Source organism: Dryobates pubescens, chromosome 2 (genome assembly GCF_014839835.1).
Source record: "Dryobates pubescens isolate bDryPub1 chromosome 2, bDryPub1.pri, whole genome shotgun sequence".
Lineage (NCBI taxonomy): Eukaryota > Metazoa > Chordata > Aves > Piciformes > Picidae > Dryobates > Dryobates pubescens.
In genome coordinates this window covers 40,021,047-40,041,125 of record NC_071613.1, presented here as the reverse complement: position 1 = coordinate 40,041,125, position 20,079 = coordinate 40,021,047, and the positions used below count along the sequence as shown (strand labels likewise).

The following is a 20,079-nucleotide window of genomic DNA, read 5'->3' as shown; positions in this document are numbered from 1 at the left end:
TTTTTTTTAAAAAACCTGATTGATATTTTTAGGAAGAGAAAAAATCCCCAGGGAACTGAACTTACTGACTATAATACAGCCTTGTTTGTTGCTATCCTACCATGTGGTTGGCGTAGTAATCAAGACAAAGGACCGAAATGAATAAACATGAAAATATAACTACACTGTGGTACTGTAACTATTCAAACATAACAAGTGAATGTAATTGTTCATGGCATACTTCACAAGAAATTACAGTGAATGTATTTTTGAGTAGGGAATGTGTCTGAACGCTAGGGAGGAAGGGATTAAATTCTGTTAGAACAAAAAAGGTCTTCTGTTCAAAGATTTATTTGTTTATTTATTGCCTGTAGTTCTTCAGCCTTTAATTGGTATGTTTGTTATCTAACCAATCAGAGGTAGTGGAAGGAGGAAGCAGAAGATTAAAATTTCTTGGGATGTTCTGTAGATCATGTTGGTTGTGACTGCTGGAATTCTGGTTTATGCAAAATGCAGAAGTTCATTAGTTTACTTCTATAAATGTGTGTGTGAGGGATGAGGGAAGCTGGGATAGAAGAAATAAAAGTTATTACACAGTAGTGGTCTGAAAAGGCTGTCAGTTTGTAACAAGCACCTGCTCTTCGAAACACCAGTGCATGAGATTTGTCTGGAGCACATCAAAGTTAATGCTGATATTCACCTGCCTTTCTCAAATAAAAAGATTTATTTTTTGCAGCACCCAAACCCAAAGATTCACACTAATGGAAACACAGATGATAGGCAGCAGGAAATCAACAAAGTTCTCAGACCTAAATATGTAAAGGACTGGAGTCCACCTCAGAAAACTTGTGCTTGTAATCCCTATTTACTATCTCTGTTACTAACTTCAGTCCCGGGAAGGAGTTTGGCAGGCTAATCTATTTTAGATTGATCATTCACTTGGCCTATCGTTTAAGGGAGATGCAGTGGACAGACTCTACTTTAGCCAAACTGTTTCAAGATACTAGAAGAATCTGACTTAAAATATTGCCGTGATATAACCTGTTTCCTGCATATATTATGGTCTTTCAGTGCCCAGTAAAATATTGCAAGGGTTGGGTTTTTCTGTTCCTAACAACATACTTCACAAGGAGGCAGCTCACAGTTAATAGCAAGTAAAAGTCTTTTCTTCTGATGCCAGCTAGTGCAATCGAATGGAAAGGAATTAAAAAACAATTAAATGCAAAAGAAGAAGTAGGGTCTGATAAACTCAAACAATATTCTGGAGCCATTCTGACAGTAAAGACTTCTACTGCACCCTCATAATGCCTGGGGTTTTAATTTAATACATCAATGCAAAGGCAGCATTTTAAAAAGCCGCCACCACCACTGAAAACACCAGCAGGACTTGCTTTCATTAGTGCAGTTTGTAAGAAATTAGAACATTTAATGAGAAAATTGTTAGCCATGGAAGAAAATGGACTGGCTTAACTTGGGGAGCTTAAGTAGCGAAACTTCAGTTTAGTTTGTCAGCTGCTGGTGAAATAAAGAGAGTGAGCTGATCACCTGGGGAAGTAGTCACTTTAGCACACTGTTGGACAGAACTATTATCCACCTTCTCTTCTGGAAACTGCGTAGTCAAAAGCCAGTGGGATGTCCTTGTTTTGAGCTGTGAGCTGGCCATGACAAAAGGACAGAGAGGTATTTTACCCCAAAGGGAGTAAAATAAAACACTCTCACAGAACTGGAGGTTAAATATGAATGCTATTTACAAATATATATATATATATATATATATATATATACACAGAAATACAACAGGTATTCAGGGAAAAGGAATATATATACACAAATTAAGCTCAGTTCTCCACCTGGACCTCAATACTAGGTCAAAACCTCTCCCCCCACCCCAACCTCCCCAGCCTCAGCTGGCCCAGGAGCAGGCCAAACTCCCCCCCTACAGGACAGGCCTATCAGGCTTCAATGCCCCCCCACAATAAGCCAAAATTATGTGGCAAGACATTTAGCTTGCCAAGAAAGCTGCAGAAGGCCTCAGTAAACCTGCACTCTCCCATGAACCACAAGAAATAAGTTGCCACGTCAGGAGACAAGGGAGGAAAGAAAAAGAACTGACTGTGGAATCCCTTTATATAGGGAGATGCAGGAAAGGGGTGGGATAACAAAAATTGCACTTTCCTGTGTCTGCCCCCTGGACTACCTAGTCCCTGGAGCACTTTTTATCTCTATGGTCTTAAACCCATAACATGGGAGAATACCAAACATGTCTTGTTTCACTCTTGTCATAGATACTGTCCTTCAGATTCAGCTCAGTTAGGCATTTCATAGAGCATAAAAATATAACAGCCAGCAACGTCTATGCTTACAGTGAGCAGAATACAATATTTAAATGATACCTACTTCTCACTGTGTTTACTTATCCTTGTCTCTTCCATCACTAGCAGATTATTTTCTTTGTTGATGTTTTCATGGCTGGAATACTTGAAGGGAGGTGTGCCAATAACATCTGAACATAAGAAGGGCGATAGGTTAGGCTAAAGGTCCTGCCAGTTCCCTAACTTGTCTTTAACCAAACAAGAACAGATGCTCTGCCTTGTCCAGAATGCTTTCCTACATTGTCTTTCTCAACAACAACATCATCTTTAATTTCCCTTGATAGAGTTCCTCCCTTAAAAAACTGACTTATTTGTTCAAGGTTTTTTGTTCATTTGGGGTTTTTGTTGTTGTTTTTTAAAGGTGTTGCAACCTCTAGCATCTCACAGTAACCTGTGTTAGAGAGGTTTGTTTTTTTGCTTGAAGAGGTACTTTCATTTGTTCTTAACCCAACTCTTTGCTCTTATTTTGAGAGAGGCAGTGGTTTGTCACTCCCTATTCATACTTTTCACAGTGCTTCTGCGTTTATAGATCACTGTTGTACCCTTCTCACAGTCTTCTTTTCCCAGGCTGAGGAGTCTGTAAAATTGCACAGTTCTTTACCTGTAAAGAAAAAAAACAAACGTAAAATCCAGCAGAACGTAGTTGGGCTTGCAGACCTCTGACTATTTCACTTGTTACCTTTGTAATGTTTTACTGCTACCTACTTTTAGGAGCTCAACAGTGAAGATGAAACCTATGTTTCTCTTCTTGTTGATGCAGGTCTCATTGTTTGCCTCTCTTTTGTCAGGCGTGCACAGTTTATGAACTGTGCTTATGCCTGTTATCATAAACAGCACTGCCCCAGTGAAAACTCCTTAAATTACCTGCATAGAGACAAGTTCTAATGTCAGTAACAACAAGGTAGGGGTTTAACTGCAATGACTCTACAGATGTTGTTTTGACATTATTACACCTTCACTGTGAATTTAAGGCGTTTATTGAAGTATGCATGTATTTCAAAGAATGTTATGGGGATATGTCTGTGTTGTAGAGCATAACATCCCTCAATTTCAAGATCCACATTTTTTCATTTTACTTTCTATCAAGCAAGCTATGCCAGTGCTTTTTTCACTTGTCTCTCAGGGAAAAAATCTTTTTGCCTTGCCTGTGCTTGGTTTTCTTGCTAGTACATCTGATTTTTTCAGAGTCGGAAGTAATTGCCGGTAGCTTAGATATCAGCTAAAAATCTTGAGTAGTTTGAGGCAGTATGGGTGAGATTAACTCTTTAGATGCCTGTGGAATAGTAAGAGAGAGATGTAAAGGGAAAATATTTTTTTTTGCCTTGAAAGTGTGCATTCTTTGACTCATTTGTCCTTGCCTTTCAGTGAGTCAGCAGCTGATAAACCGCATTGATCAGTTCCTAGGAAATAAAGGTTCACAGTACTACCTGAAAGGCATCAATTGTATCAGAGTTTTCAGAGAGGAGGCAATGAAGGTAATATTAATATGTGAAAACTCATCTCTTCCTGACTAAAGATATGATGGACCTATTTGCTATACTAGAAACTTTGTAATTAATTGCTACAGGAAAAAGAATTGAGTCATAGATGCAAATCTCTTATGCTCTTTGCTTGGAAATATATTTGCATTTTGTATTTCTTTATTCTTATTGGGATAGGAACTAGCTGCTTCTGTATTATTCACTTGTTTGGGGTTTTTTAAGCATGAAAACCGAAGGTCTATGGCCTGATGCTCATAAAAGAAAAAGAAGCAATCCTTCATATTTCTTCTTCAATAAAACTAGTTACAGGAAAGTCTTTCAGACTTTCTGAAAGACAAGGTTTATGGCTCACCTCTCTTTAGAACCCCAAATAAACCCCCAAATCTGTAGTGACTTCACCAGGTTAGGTAATTCCATGAAGAATTGAGTTTGCAGTGGTCTTTAGTATTTGTAATATTTCTTGTTGATCATTGGTGGTATTTTTTTTCAGCTCTCCAAGGTGCAGTGCTTTAATGATTTTATGCAGGACCTGAAATCCAAGGTGGAAGATAAAGCCTTAGCTGATTTCTGGGAGATCATGGTACAAGGTAGGATGGCATTAAAAAAAAATAAAAATTCAAAGCAATTAAAATTCAAATTGTATTATCCATTATGTAAGAGGAACTTTGTTAGCAATTGGATGCTTCAAGTAACACCAGACAAGCATTTTAATGTGGTTCATTCCTTCAGCCTGTTTAAAAAATATCTTTCACATTGCAGCTTCCTTTTTTGCACGAATACTTACATATCAGCAGTATTTATAATGCATTGCCAAGTGTTATTGAAATGGTAAACTAATTGTGGAAGAAGGGAGAGAAATTAAATGTTACAGGGGAAGGAGGAAAACACGATTTCAGATGAATTTCAAAATAAGTGGGGAAAAAAAACATGCAGTAAAGATATGAAAAGATTCTTCCACATTAAGCATCAAAAAAAAGCCATCAATAACATTGAAATATGTCACTGATCATTTTGTATTTAAGCAGCCTGAAGGACAGAATATGTGGTGATGTGACACCTATCTCTAATTAAACTGGGAGATACAAGGCCCTGCGATTCTAAAAGACATTCAGAGACTACACAAGTGATAAATAAAGGAACGTTTTCACAAACACAAAACATGGGGAACTAAAAGAAAGCCTTTATGTCATACTCTTGTTTTTAATTTGAGCCAGTGCTAAGAAAATCTGTTAAATGCCCAGCTGTTTCTTGTAAGGGTGCATGCTGTATAATGCAATCATACGCTTTTGTATAGAACCTTTTGAAGTGATGAACTCTGTCCAACTTTTACAAAAGACAAGATGGGAATTATATTGGCAACCCAAAACAACAGCACAAGACAACACTGAAAGCACATTCTGTCTGACAGTGTTGTAGGATATCTTCTCTGAAGACATTTGAAAAAAGAAGGCAACAAGCTGGATTTTGCAAAGCCATGCTGGAATATTTTTCAGTTGGTACAAACCAGAGTTTTTGACAAACTGGAGCATATTATCAAGAAAAACAAAAAGAGTACAGGGATGATATTTTCATACAAAATTAGAATAGAATAGAATAGAATAGAATACATATACATAGAATAAACCAGGTTGGAAGAGACCTTCAAGATCACTGCGTCCAACCCATCAACCAATCAAACACCACCCAAACAACATAGAATAGAATAGAATAGAATACATCAGGTTGGAAGAGACCATTGAGTCCAACCTGTCATCCAACACCACCTAAACAACTAAACCATGCAACCAAGCACCCTATCAAGTCTCCTCCTAAATACCTCCAATGATGGTGACTCCACCACCTCCCTGGACAGCTCATTCCAATGGGCAATCACTCTGTGAAGACTAGATTATCTTGGTGTGAGAAGATGAGATCATGGTGTTTTATGCATAATCTAGCTGCTTTCACTAGATAGCTGAAATAGCTTTTAGCTTGCTGCTACCAAAAGCAGAAACTATTTTCTCTGCTTCTTGCCACATGACCCATCTCCTCTTTTCTGCCAAATGTGGCATGCATTGGACATGGACAAGTTCTCATGAAACTCTGCTGTACAATTCTATGGGCAGATTGAGGTGGCATCACACTTGGACTACTGCTTTATGAATCTGTTTTCTTTGCTCTTACCTACAGCTTCTTTATTCAGTCTCAAGCATGTGTGCAGCCAAGTGATGAGCTAGACTGCAAAAACTATTAGGGTAGAAAGATGTTATTTATATTTTTTTTCACAGTTCTTTTGAAGGGAGGGGGTCACTGCACAGGATGGTAGTGCTAGCACAACTAAGGAGCAGGGCCAGCACATTAGCAGTCAGTCTGTAAGTAATCACAGTATAAGTGTTTGAATGTGAGGAGTTAATCTTTCTAAGGCCTTAAGAGCATGCTGCAAATGGCTAAAAGTGTAATTTCTGATAGATTGTCAGCATTTCATCTGCGAGCTGTGATTTCAATGTCTCATTAGTTTGATTGTCATAATATTAGCAGTTTCCTAAATGGATACTTCCACAATCTTATGAATATGCTCATTAATTTATTTTTATATCATAGTTTGTATCATAGTTGACTCATTTATGCAGGGCACATTTTCCTTTGAGCAATTTTATCTTATTTTATTATTTTTTTTTTCATTTTTGCTGTTGATGATGACATTCAGAAGTTGGAATTTGGAAGACTTTTCATTTCTAACAGTAAGTGCAGTTTTGGGAAGCCTTCTAATGATATTTTTATATCTCTTGATTTTTTTTAGACAGAATTTCTTTGATCACTAAAGATGAAGCAGAGGAAAGTTCCGTGACTGGTGAAGAGGCAGAAAAGGTATCATTTTTTTTAATGAGCATCTATTTGTATAGAGCCCTTAACTGTGCAACAGGAGATTCTTTCTTACGTGGATAAATCGTCAGGTGAATGAAATCAGGATCCATGTGAAGGAAGAAGAGTGGTCTTCTGCTGTGCAGTCAAAATTGCCCCAGTTCAGAGCAAAAATAATTCCCCCAACATGGGCCACAGCATTTTGCTTTAATAACTCTGAGGTCTTTTCTGACCTGGTTGATTCTTGTGATTCTAAGTAGCATATATTGACATCATTACCTAGAAATATCCTCTAGAAAGAGTAGGAACTTGATACAGTGAAACAGCAATAGGCTATTCATCATAGAATCAACCAGGTTGGAAAAGACCTGAAATCATCAAGTGCAACCTCTTACCTAATACCTAACACCTCATGACAACTAAACCATGGCTTCAAGTGCCACATCCAATCCTTTTTCAAGCACCTCCAGTGATGGGGACTCCACCACCTCCCAGGGCAACCAGTTGCAGTGTCTCACCACCCTTGTGGTGAAGAACTTCTTCCTAACATCCAATCTGAATCTACCCATTTCTATTTTTGTTTCCATTCCCCCTAGTCCTATCATTACCTGACACCCTAAAAGTCCCTCACCCACCCCGTTTCCCCTCAAATCCCAGAGCACCTGGGCTCTGTTGGAGTCTCCTCCCACCCCAGGTGTGGCCACTTGGCCTTCCCCGCCCACTCCCCTATTTAATCCCCACCAGGAAAGGCAGCCTCCCCAAGCTGAGCCCATCTGGGCTGAGGGATCCTCCTCTCGTCACCGGTGAGTGCCCATGGTGCACACTGGGTGATGGTGGTGGTGACAACAAAGGCCGGGGGGCCTGGTGGCCCCCCGGTTAGGGAGGAAGAGAATTGATGACTCCTCTGATAACATCCACGGGTGTTGGCTGGGCCTCCTTACTGGGGCTGAGCTCCTCTGTGTGGTATCTTGGCTGGCGAGGGTCTTGCCCCCACCTTTGTCACCACAGACCTCATGACTAGACCATGGCACCAAGTGCCATGTCCAATCCCCTCTTGAATGCCTCCAGGGATGGTGACTCTACCACCTCCCTGGGCAGCACATTCCAATGACACATAATGAAATATAATACTTGAGCAACAGCATTGATGAATGAAGGATGCCACAGTTACAATGGAGTAAACACTAACAGGCAGAATGGTGCCTTCTCTTTGAAAGAGAGCAGAATTCAGGGTTGCTGTCAAAAATTGTTTTTGTGTGGAGAGGATAAGACAAGCATTCTTGTATCAGGCTGCTATCCGTGATTTTAAATAGTTTAGGAGAAAGAAGGTCATTGTATTACAGCCTCCTGAAGGTAAACCCATGGCTAGAATAACTGCTTTACAGACAAGCAGCTTTTCTAAAAGATGCCACATTGATTTTTTGCAACTTCCACGCCTTACATTAGCAATAACCAGAAGGCATAGAAGTAGATTCTCCATGAGTGAATTAATGAGGGTTTTTTGATCTGTAACTATTTACCTCAAGGTGAAGAAATGTCATGAAAACGAAAAGCTAGCAAACTAAGAGTCCAGAAAGCTAAACACATGTGTAGAGTAGAGATGATGGAACACAATGGGTGTTTTTTTCACACGATTGTATAGAGCAACCTTTTACCCCAGTGGTGGTTTTAAGGAGTATCAGTTTTTGTTATATATTCTGGATGCTATGGATGTACTTGGAAACTTCCTAAGACAATGTTTTTCCTGAGAACTTTACTTTGTAGTTTGAAACTACTCTTGATGCTCAAAATGTATTAATGCTGTGTGATATGGCCACTGTTCTTAAAGGAAGTCTCTGCTACCCACAAAGTCCTTAGAGCATACTGTCTTAACTGTGAGCTTGTGGTGGCTACAAAATACTGTGCCTGCATGGGAATGCAGCACAAATTCCAGAGCTCCCAGGCTGAGCCGGAGCAAAGCTTTTATAGACTGACTTCAAAATTACTTCTCAGTATTTTCATCCTACAGTCAATGAAGTAATACAGTAGAGGAAACTTTTCTTGTGATTGATTGAAGGTCATAAAACAGTCATCATTTTCCTTTAAAACAGGGGGAAAGAAGAGATTGCATGATATCAGCTCTGCAACACAGTTCTCTCACATGGCATTACTTTAACTTCTGATATAAATGTAGTAGTAAATCTTTACTAACTAGGCAGCTGGCAATCCCACTTACTCATTACATAACCACTTCCCCACACATTCTCCAGATGCAAAACCAGTACCCTAATTTGCCATTTTCTGTGAAGGGTTCATATGATTTCATACTTAAGAAGCTGGATGACTCTGTATTCATGGAGTAAGATCTACAGAGACAGAAATTTTTGTTTTGGGATTACTGAACTGAAAACTAGTCCTTCTTGAGCCAGTTAAACCCTGCCCCAAGTTTCCCCTGTGGTACAAAGCCAGTATTTTCCTGAATCTATAGTAGAATGCAAAAGTGGTTCATTTGTCTTCTGTACTGAATGTGGTACCCTTCACTAAAGGGTTAGCATGCAGTTTTAAAACTATCATGCAATAGAGTAAGATGCAAGTTTACTTCACCTCTGTAGCTGGTCACATGCAAGTGTGTAAGTCAAGGGACCAGCTGCCAGTGTGCTCCTATGTGACACAAAGGCCTTTTCTCTGATGTGCAGATTGCAAGGTGATAGTAGTTTCAGGACCATGGGATGGAAGCTTTCACTTTCATAGGGTTGCTGTTTGAAGAAGAAAGGAAAACTTACAAGGCCACTTAATAGAAAGCTAATACAAAAAGAATATCTCTTTTATTGAGCTAGGTTATTTCTCTGTCTCTGAGAAAAATGGTTTTCAGTAGAAGGTTTTTTGGTTTTTTCCTGTAATAGTGGAGATGCTCTTATTAGAGCACAAGGATGATAGGTTAAAAGAGCAGAAATGTCAAGTGCTTTTCCTGGTTGCTTTGGGGGAGATAATGGATTTCAGCACAACTATTATGTGTAATTTTCTTTTGCATAAATGTAAAATAGATTTTGGGCGGGAAAAAAATGCCTTTGGATGTTCAGCATTTGATGGAAACTTCAGGTTTTCAATTTATTACAAATCTTCATCATTCATTTCTTTGGCTTTTAGCTTGCTTTACCTAATCTAGTGTGGGAAAGCTAATTTTGAAAACTGAAAAGTGTGCTACTTTCAGATATACCATTTGACTCTTAATTAACTGTGTAAAATGAAATTTGATCTGACACAAAAAGCCTTTCAGAGCTGACATTGTCATTAGCTTTTAGCTTCATACTATGTGGTTTATGTTACTACTAGACTGGGAACTCTTTCCAGCAGTAAAGATAGAGAGACACTGGCATCTTGAAATTTAAATTCCTTCTGGCCCTGTCACCTTCTATTTTGCTTTTTTCTTTCTCCTTTTTTAATCTATACAATAAGTTGAACTCGGCATGTTAAAACATTTATGTTGTCTGTGGAGTAAGCTTTCTACATTCACTTGGATGCTGCTGTTGAGGATGCAAGAAAGGTCCAACCTTTTAGGTATAAAGATGAGTAGGTAGAGGTTGTCTTCATCCTCTGTCCTTGATGTTAACCAAAAGCTATGTATTTGCTTTTCACTCTAATAGATTGGTCTCTGGTACTTTCCCACAAATGGGATGCAGCAACTAACTTCTCAGTGTTTTACCCCTTGTCTAAAGCTGTCATTACTGCCCTAGAGAAGACTGGTAGTGCTCTGATAGTGATCCCATGACCTTTTACATAACCTTAGTGGCTGTTACAGTTTTAGTCCTCAGGTAAAGAGTAAGAGAGGAGCCAGCTGTTTGCAGGAAAGTGGCATAAACTCTAAGCACTTATTTATAGCTTGCTTAATGTGGTTATCTTCTAACTAGTTGTTCTCTTTCATCATCTAGAATTATAGCAAAGTTGTTTCTGAATTAAGGATGGAACTCAAAGTCACGGAATGTGGCTTTTCTTCCTCATCAGCTTTTCACAGCCATCTGGGGCAAGGTTGTTTCTGGCTCTGTAGTACTTGTCCGGTGCATTCTAGTAAGAAAAAGAAAACTTGTTGTTTTATAGTAAGGATATTGGTAAAGAGACCATAACTAACACTTTTAGATGACTGGATACTTAAGTTAGTTAAGTATTTGGGTTTTCCTAGCTTTTATTTTTCTCAGTATGTTAGGCTAGTAACAAAATAATTCAGAGGTGGTTGTACTCCTGTGTTTGATTTCAGTTGTTGTAGTAGCTGAGCAATTTACCTTTAACTTCTGTTTATGGATGCCATGCTTTAAGTGACGTGCATGTGCTGAGTTTTGTCAGCAACTACAACAGTAGAATTTCACATAATGAATTTTTCTGTTTTTCAAGACTGGCATTGTAATCATATTGCATGTTTGAGTGTTGTCTTTCAAATTCACATCTTTGTCCGTTAGTTAAATATTGATTGAATTCAATGGGGAACTTCTAAGTTCCACACAGAACTTGAATGTCATGCTTAGGAAATGTTGCCAAACAAGCCATTGATCAGCTGACATATGTGTTCATAGTGTGTGTGTGGGGGGGGGGGGTGTTGCTGTCCTTTGCCACTCTGTAGCTACACACAGTATTACTTTTAAAGTTGTCTTTCTTACTGTCATGGACAGAATTTCCCTCTAGCCCAGAATCCCACGTTTGATGGTGGACGACAGCGGATGGATAGGGAAAAGTGCCCAGGCTCCGGCCACTAAAGTCTCAAGTACTTCCTATGCTTTAGGTTGTTTCTAAGGACAGTACATTTTGTAGGATTCCTCTTCTATGAACCATCTCCTCATGAGACCAGGAACTAATATTTGCAGAATCCTTCTTACAGGATCTTCCACAGCTTAACCATCTTATCTGTGAAGAAACATACCTTTTTGTCTGTTTTTCAACACAGTTCACCATCAAATCCTTTAAAAGCAAGTTTTAGGAATTTTCCTGTCATTTAAGGGGATTTTTGAGGGTGGAAACCAGAATAAATTTCCTTCATAATTTTTAATTATAGGTGGACTTGATTTGATATGCATTCTGTTGATTTAACATGAAGGGTTTGAGTTTTGTCAGCATTATATAAATACATTTGTATTTTCAGTTCTTGGCTCTGAAAGAAAAGGAAAATGAAACCCTTCCTCCCACAGATGAAGGTGGTGATGTGGATGATTTGGTGAGTACCACAAAGACAAGATGTGGCTTTCAAATTAAACTGCAATTGAAAGGTGCAGTGAGAGAGACCAAGTGCTTTTCAAAGCACATCACTTTGGAAACACTTAAATCATTGAGTCAGAAAAGAGCCACATGGAATGACTTACTTGCTATTGTGAAACATAAGGTGGTGTGTTATTTCATGATGGTAAATACTATGTTTCGGAGTAACATAGGTTAAATGTGTCCTCTAGTCTGTTTCAAAAGTGGGGCTGCTCATTTGATAGCAAATTGTTATAATTTGGCATTTAACAAAGCTTGTGGATCTGGAACAGCTGTTTATGTGGGTTTGAAACCAAAAATGATTTTTAAAAGATCTTTTAATCTTCTTAATTAACCTTCTCTATATATGCTTGATGAAATGTAAGGATTTATGGAGGTCTTTTAATAAGTACCTTAGCCATTTTTTACAGGCTGATTCATTACAAATTTGTCTCCAAGGCTTAAGCTAATGGCATAGGCAGTTTTAAAGAGGCTTCAGTTGTTGGCAGATTTCTGCTGTTGGACTGTGCTTTTTAGAATCTATGAATTGCACATGCAATGATGTGAAGATGAGATTTCAGGTTTGGTTTTGTGCTTTAAAGCAGCTTAGTATTAAGTTTTAAGCATTTGTGCTACATGATAAGGATTTCTGAATTTGCTTTTCTTATCTAAGCAACATGTAAGAAATAACAAATGCAAACACGTGTAAGACATAACTTGAATTCAGTGCTTCCTCTTCCAAATCTTTCTTCTATTTACAGCTGGATATGATGTGACCGGGCAATGCATGGTGACTATACAAGCAAAACTTTGGAGGAGGAGGCCTGCTTGTGAGATATGGCAAGAAACAGGATACTAATGAGAAGACAGTAGATCCATCTTTATTTTTGCAAATGAGAGCAGAAGTCCAGAAGATATTTCCAGTTGGTTTAAATGTCATCTGGCTTTTCAAATTGTAATAATTTGAAGTATTTGTGAAACAGTGATACCTTTAAGGCATCTCTTCCCCTCCCCCACCTTTTTTTTCCTCCTTTTTTTTTTTCCCCTTTAGCACACTGAATCTAGCTTATTCTTGGTATTGCTTTCAGCTAAACTGAATGTACTGAATGTAATGAGAAATTGTGCTGGCACCTAAAATTTGTGTTAAATTGCTTGGGAAGGGACACTGGAGTGTCAAGTTGAGGTTGCCAGGTGATGCTGGATCTTTAGTGAAGGTAATTCCATAGCATTATTGTTACAGAAGGGAAGAAGTCTCTACTTTCACTTTTTCCCCTATTAAAAATATTACAACAAACCAACACAAAGGCTTATAGAAAAAAAAAAATTAGGCCCAAGAGTCACAAAATAATACCTTGAAATACACAACACAATCTAAAGCACACAGCAAAGCCAAGTGTGCTGACTTTGCCACCAAAATGGCTGATTTTTGTACCCAAATCTGCAATTGTGGTCATTTCTGTATTACTACAGGTTCTCTGTCCTGTTAGCTCAACAGCACCTCAGCAGTCTCTGTCCCTTTCTGTTATACATTTTCCTGTTTCAGATGCTGGGGTTTCTAATGTTTTTAGACTTTTAATTAACATGGTTACTGTAGATACTACTCATGCTAAAAGCATGGATGAATCAGTTACATCTCCATTTCATACCTTGCAGATAACTCCTAACACAGAGCAGGAGAATCCATGAAAGCCATACACTGACACCTGTGATAGATAGATAGTAGTAGTTAACACTGCTAACTAAAATGTAGTAGTATCTTCACAGAGCAATCCAAAGTAGTCAAATGCTGCTTAGAAAGAGGTACTCAAATTCAAATACAGATCTGGAGAAACAGTAATGACCCCTTCACAGGTACTTTTTAGTTAGAAGGATTAATTCCTTTAGAAGCTGTTATTTCATTATTGCAAATGTATCATGCACAAAATGGCATTATGGTCATCAAAGAGGAAAAAAAAACCTATGAGCTGCATTAAAAAAATGTTTTGGAATATCTGCACTTTACATTGAACAACAGTGTGGGAAACAGCAATTGTTTTTTGCCCCTACCTCCCAACACAGTGCCCTGCTCCCCCAATGTTCTGTGCTGACTGACTTCATGCAGACTGTGAAATATTTTCTCAAATGCATATGGCAGATAGCAAATGACCTTCCCAGACCTCCGGAGAGTTTTGTCACTAGAAGATATTTTTCTGAACTGTTTATAAGAAATACTTGGACAGTCCATTGTTTTGTATGCCTTTTAAGGCAAATTTATAGAGTGTAACACTGACTGGGATGGAGTTCTTTACATTTTATTAATTTGTTTGACTAATAAAATGCTCTTTAATATTTGCTGTTGTCTTCTTCAGAACTGGATTTGCTAAAATCAAATGATTGACTACCTATGCAGTACCAAAGAGAGGCTATCAAAAGCCACTTTTTGAGGGCATACAGGGAAAACACTGAATATCAAAATCTCTCTACAGAAGCTGGCTGTAATTGTTTATTCTGCTCTTTACAAGGTCTGTGGTGACAGGTTGGACTCAATGATCTTTGAGGTCTCTTCCAACCTTGGTGATACTGTAACTTCTACCATTTTGCAGATGTGATGGGAAGTCTTGGTCATGACCAACCAGGATATAAAATTAGTTTGCAAGCAAAATAAGGATTGGGGCTTTTGAACCAGTTGACCACATCTTTATTGTTCTGTAAAGCAATAAATATTTATTTCATGGAGTATTATTTCATAGTTCTTATTACCTGTACAGCACATTTAGGCTCATTATGGTAAGTGCTGCATGGTACTGAAGAGGGGAGTGTGTCTTCAGAAGCACTAGAGCAGTAAGCTGTCCACTTCAAAAGCAGCAGAACATACCTTATCCTGTATTTCATAGCCAGAGACATTATTGAAGTGTCTAGGAAAAAAAAAGATGATGTCTATGATTTTGTTACATGTTACTGATAATTATTATTATCATTTTCTTTGGGAAGGATTGACTCTCTGGAAAGCTCTTTAGATGCTAATAGTTTGGGACAGTAATGTTAGTTCACCTCATTTGCTGGGAGATCAAAGCTTATGATTATTGTCTGCATCTTTCTCTTAATCTGCTGCTCTTGATATCTCTTTAACTCCTTGGGTGGTATCAGTCAGCTTTGATGGAGGGGCAGTGCTTTCAGTATTCTGTTTTAAAGCTATTTTATTAAAGTTAATGCTGAAAGGGAAAGGAAGAATTCAGCATTTTTTCCCCCTCTTTGGCTGGCCTGGCAGCTGAGAGTACCAGCCAGCAAGCTCATCATCATGTCACATCATCAGTATCACACATAGAATCACAGAAAGCGTTGAGTTGGGAGGGACCCTCCAAGGTCATCTTGTCCAATTCCCCTGGAGCCAGCAGGGACATCTCCAACTAGATCAGGTTGCTCATGGACCCATGAAGTTTGACTTTGAATGTCTCCAGGGGTGGGGCCTCAATCACATTTCTGGGCTACCTGTTCCAGTATTTCACCGCTCTCAATGTAAAGAACTTTTTTCTTATGTCTAACCTAAATTTACCCTGCTCTGGTTTATCAGGTGTTATCTAGTCTGTAGGTCCTTTTCCTTCTCTTCCTCAGAAGATGAATAGGGACTGGAAAAGATATTTTGCAGCATGGGCTTTGGGAGGTGAAAAGTATCCAGAAGTATTACACCAGGAAACCTAATTAATATGGGAGGAAGCTGAGGCTGTAGCATGAAACTGAATAGTCCACAGAAACTGGAGTGTTTTGTGGAACCATAGGGGAAGAATGAGGCTCGTTAGTAACAATGCATTGAGAATCTGTAAAAAACCAGGCTGTATCAGTGCTGCTAATGAAGTTGGCTGCTCTGTCACTGAGCAGTGGGTTCTGTTGACTCTCTCTAATTCAGTTCTTAAGTCTTGTCTCATTTGTTTTTGTATTCAGAAACCCGGTTTGTGCTCTCAGACACTTGTGAAAATGTCACAGAAGTAGTGGAAGTTAACTTCCAAATGTTACATAAAGACTTGTCATCTCTGTGATACTAGATTAGCTTCTGTCAGAACAGAGGTGTGGTGTGAAAGTGTGACACACACCACTAAAACACTTAGTGCAAGATCTGTTCTGCTGCACTGTGGTCTCTTAGTTGCCAGGGCAGACTTTTTTTCTTGCTAAGTTTCCTGATACTGTGGTTTTGGCAGAATTGTCTGCTTGGTGTTGGGGTAGGGTCTTTGGAACTATGACAAAGGAAATTCACAGTCATCTGTGGAGGACTGGAGAAGTTCTGTAGGCTGCAAATTCTGCAGACAGGGCCAGCTTTATATTCTGTATTTGCATGTTGCTTAACATAGCAGATCCTGCTCTTAGAGCGAAGTTGCTGGCCACTACCACAAGTCAGAAGATTTAAGGTAAGTGTGAGCAGTTCCCTTGTGATCTCACTTGGTTTGGGGTAATCTGTAAAGAGGAAGAGTTTGGGCTTGCATTTTGTTAAGCTGGCAAACACACTGGTAGATTATTGTTGTGCTTGTAAGAAACAGTGTTGCTTTTGTTCTGTTTCACACCTCCTCTCCACCCCCAGTGATACAAGCAGTTAACTTCAGCTGTTGCTTTGTGACAGCGGAAAACTTATTTCCACCAAATTTTCAGCTTTTCCTTTCTGTCTTCATTCTTCTGGTACTAGAGGCACATAATGGAGCACAGTGTGTGGCAGCAATAACAAGCATCACGTGGAAAACCTCTTAGGTTTTCTCATCCCTCTTTTGAGATGCATGTTACAAAGATTATTTTATATATATATATATATAAAACCCAAACCAAACCCACTGTGTTCCCAGTACTAGCAGGAGACTGGACGTCCACCCAGGCCTCTAAGTTCTTCAAAGAAATACTATATAGAAAAGAACAACATTGATTTCTGCAAGAGGTTACTTCTCTTTCTAAGGCATGGAGTTTATGTATATAGCATTTTTTTGCAGTTTTGAGGGTAGCCTTGGGAGAAGCTCTGCACCAATTTGGACTTTTCTTTTCTTGTAATTCTTGGACCTGAAAATTTAAAAGGAGAAGACTAGTACACGCTAAGGAAAAGGAAGGAAACCAGAATAGGTGAAGTTTTCTTTTGTAATACTATCATAATCTGATATTGAAGAACTAAAATAGATTTTTAGCCTCTCTCACTTTTCTCAGAGGAAGAAAAAACTCATTGAACTCTGCATAAAGCTTTGGCATAGCAGCAGAGATATTCTTTACTGTACAGGAAAATTACTTGGAAAACATTTGAACATAGCTTAGCTGAACTTAATGTTTGACCATATTTTTCCATGCAGAAAGTTCTGATAAGTGGAAAGGTTAGTGTGCATCTCTAATATGCACCCTCCTCTTCTACTGTTTTGGATAGTACTTATGTTTATGAAAATAAAAGAACTGAACAAGAACAAGTCCCTTCCCCTAGTTCAAACAGACCAGACATAGTGCCTTAAAATAGGCCCTTCACTCATCTGACTTTCTCTCTCTACTTTAGTGATTTAAGTTGCACAGAAATTAATCTTTTGCCTCTTCCCAGTAACTTTGTGAAGCCAGCATCACAAAGACAGTGAAATATATCCTATTCCTCCTTCTGCTTCACCATTACAGCCTCTTCTACCTGGTGGCAAGCAATAGGACTATAGGAAATAGTTACAGGCTGTGCCAGGGGAGGCTTAGGCTGGATATTAGGAAATACTTCTTCACTGAAAAGGTTATCAAATGTTGGAATGGTCTGCCCAGGGCAGTGATGGAGTCACCATCCCTGAAGGTGTTTAGACATGTGTGGACCTGGCACTTAGGGACAGGGTTTATTGTTGACCTTGCAGTACTGCATCAAAGGTCGGACTAGATGATCTTGAAGGTCTCTTTTAACCAGATACATTGTTCTGTGATTTTCAGCTACTGACCTTCAAAAGCACCTCTTTTACCATCAGCCTGAAGTACTTACAGTACTTTTTGTTTGTTTGTTAACCAAATCATGAATTCTTTCACAGCACTAAAAGGTACTTAAATTTGGTAGTACATGTATTTACTGGTGTACTATTTCTTAGGCCCCTGCTTTATGTGCTAGGTCAGCTTTTTGGACTCCTGTGAGTTAAAGTCTGAGATGGAACTGGTAGATTGACTGGAGAAATGCATTTTATGTTGTTTTCAATGTATCAAACCAAAGGATTGTTTTTCTTCCTCATTTTTACAGAGTTCCAACCCCGTCTCATCTTTTCTTCCTATTTTGATGTGCAATAATAGGCAGTAATAACTGTAATTTCCTTTTCCTCCAGAAGGGAGTGAATCTTGCAGCTTTCAAGATATTAGCAGAAAACAGAAATACCTCCAATGCAGGGTATAACTAGAAACATTTTCTATCTGCTGTCTGAGACAATGCATAAAGGGAGCACAAAACTCTGAGGGGACCAACTGTGGTGCAGATATTTTTTGCCTGAAGCGTGTGGATCAGACATAATGATAGGTAAAGTAGGGTAAAATAGCTGTAGTATCTGATTGTTGGAGTTTTATATGGCTTGGATGTGCAAGAATTCCTTCTCCAGCCTGCTAATGTGAGTTGTCAAATGATGAATGTGAAGAAATGCTGCGTAGCCCCTGTACCATGTTGGCTTTTCACAAGAGTTATAGCAGCTATAATAGAATGTTTAGGGACTCTTTACTTACTACAAAAGAAGGAGAGAGAAGGAAAATATTTTTTTCTTTGGTCCCAAGCAGGTCAACATGGAAAGCCCCAGTCTGAATGGGTAAGAAAGCTGACCAACAGCTTTTCCCTATTGTCCCTTTACACTGTGCATGAATCCCACGTGGAAAGCCCCAGTCTGAATGGGCAAGAAAGCTGACCAACAGCTGTTCCCTATTGTCCCTTTACACTGTGCATGAATCCCACGTGGAAAGCCCCAGTCTGAATGGGTAAGAAAGCTGACCAACAGCTTTTCCCTATTGTCCCTTAACACTGTTCAGGAATCCCACATGGATTTAATTTCTAGCCCTCAGCCTTCCTGCGTGTTGAGGGAGTGTCACTTCTTAGCCTACAGAGGATAAAAATTGCCTCAGCAAAGGTATGATAAGAAGTAATAGACATTTGTTTAGTGACTCGTAGGTTTGTCACCCTTACTCCTTGTGAACTTTCAGTGGTTACCACCCATTGTGTCTCCATAGGTTGGACTGGATGATCTTGGAGGTCTCTTCCAACCAGATATATATTCTCTGAGTCTGTGATTCTGTTTGAGTTTGGCCCTAAGGTTCAGAAAGTTGTGTGCTCTCCAGGAAGAGCACAGCATAATCAATATCAATCCACCTTTCCACAAAACTCTGCTGAGTATTGTCCACCTTTGACTAACATTCCCTCAATCAGCTAAACTTGCTGATTCATTCCATTCTCTTCTGGAGGAATTTATCAAAGATAACATCACCCAGCAGTTGTATTGGTTTTCTTCTCTGAGGAAGAAAGAGACAAAGGGGATTCAGGAGGAAAGCACTTTTGGCAATGTGGAAATTGCATATGTTTAATGAACTTGCTTCTGCCTTATGTCTACCACTTGAAGTACCAGAACTATCAGCGTGTTCTGTAGCTTATTAAGCCATTGTTCATCTGGTGTTGGTTGTGCTTTGCAGACAGTAGCATTACCTTTAGAGGCTTCTATTTACTGCAGAAATGTCTTGAAGAGACAGAGATAGGAAAACAGGCTATGTCATTTGTAGCTTCACTGAAAATTTTTCATTGTCTTATTTAATTAGAAAGTAAGAGAACTAATCTTCTGCCTCAGCTGGTGGAGGGCAGCAGCAGTAGGGTTCTATTCCTGGCTCTGCTGAAGGCTCATTTGGGGCCACTTACACAAACTCTTCTGCCTCTTGATTGTCCTCCCTTTGCAACTAAGGAAAGTTGTTTACTCATGGTGTCTCACAGAGAAGGCAATTGAAAGACTTTTGAGGGTCTCTGGATGGACAAGATTTCCTATAGAGAAGGTATATAAATGCAAAAGTTTTATGGCAAAAGATTTTGGGGGAGGGGAGCAAATGAAGACAAAAAGCAAGTTATTGTGGTGCTCCCTGGGACATGAGGAGAACATGATCATTAGTCTTGAGGAGAACTGGAGCAGTGGGAATTCCATTAAGTGTTTCACAGGCAGCAGGAATATGTGATAGGCAAATATTAAACAGATAAAGACTGAGGTATTCTGGAGAAATGGACAATCAGTTGTTCCACTTAA

The 20,079-nt window shown here is 39.0% G+C and overlaps 1 protein-coding gene across 1 annotated transcript in view; it reads left to right on the top strand.

Moving 5' to 3' along the window:
* Positions 1-12,071, top strand: part of XRCC5 (X-ray repair cross complementing 5) — a 53,683-nt gene extending 41,612 nt beyond the window's left edge. The window contains exons 17-20 of the mRNA XM_054173461.1: positions 3,717-3,826; positions 4,323-4,419; positions 6,612-6,679; positions 11,781-12,071. Of these exons, the coding sequence (XP_054029436.1) occupies positions 3,717-3,826; positions 4,323-4,419; positions 6,612-6,679; positions 11,781-12,071 (566 nt within the window). The remainder of the gene's footprint in view (positions 1-3,716; positions 3,827-4,322; positions 4,420-6,611; positions 6,680-11,780) is intronic.
* The last annotated feature ends 8,008 nt before the right edge of the window (positions 12,072-20,079 follow it).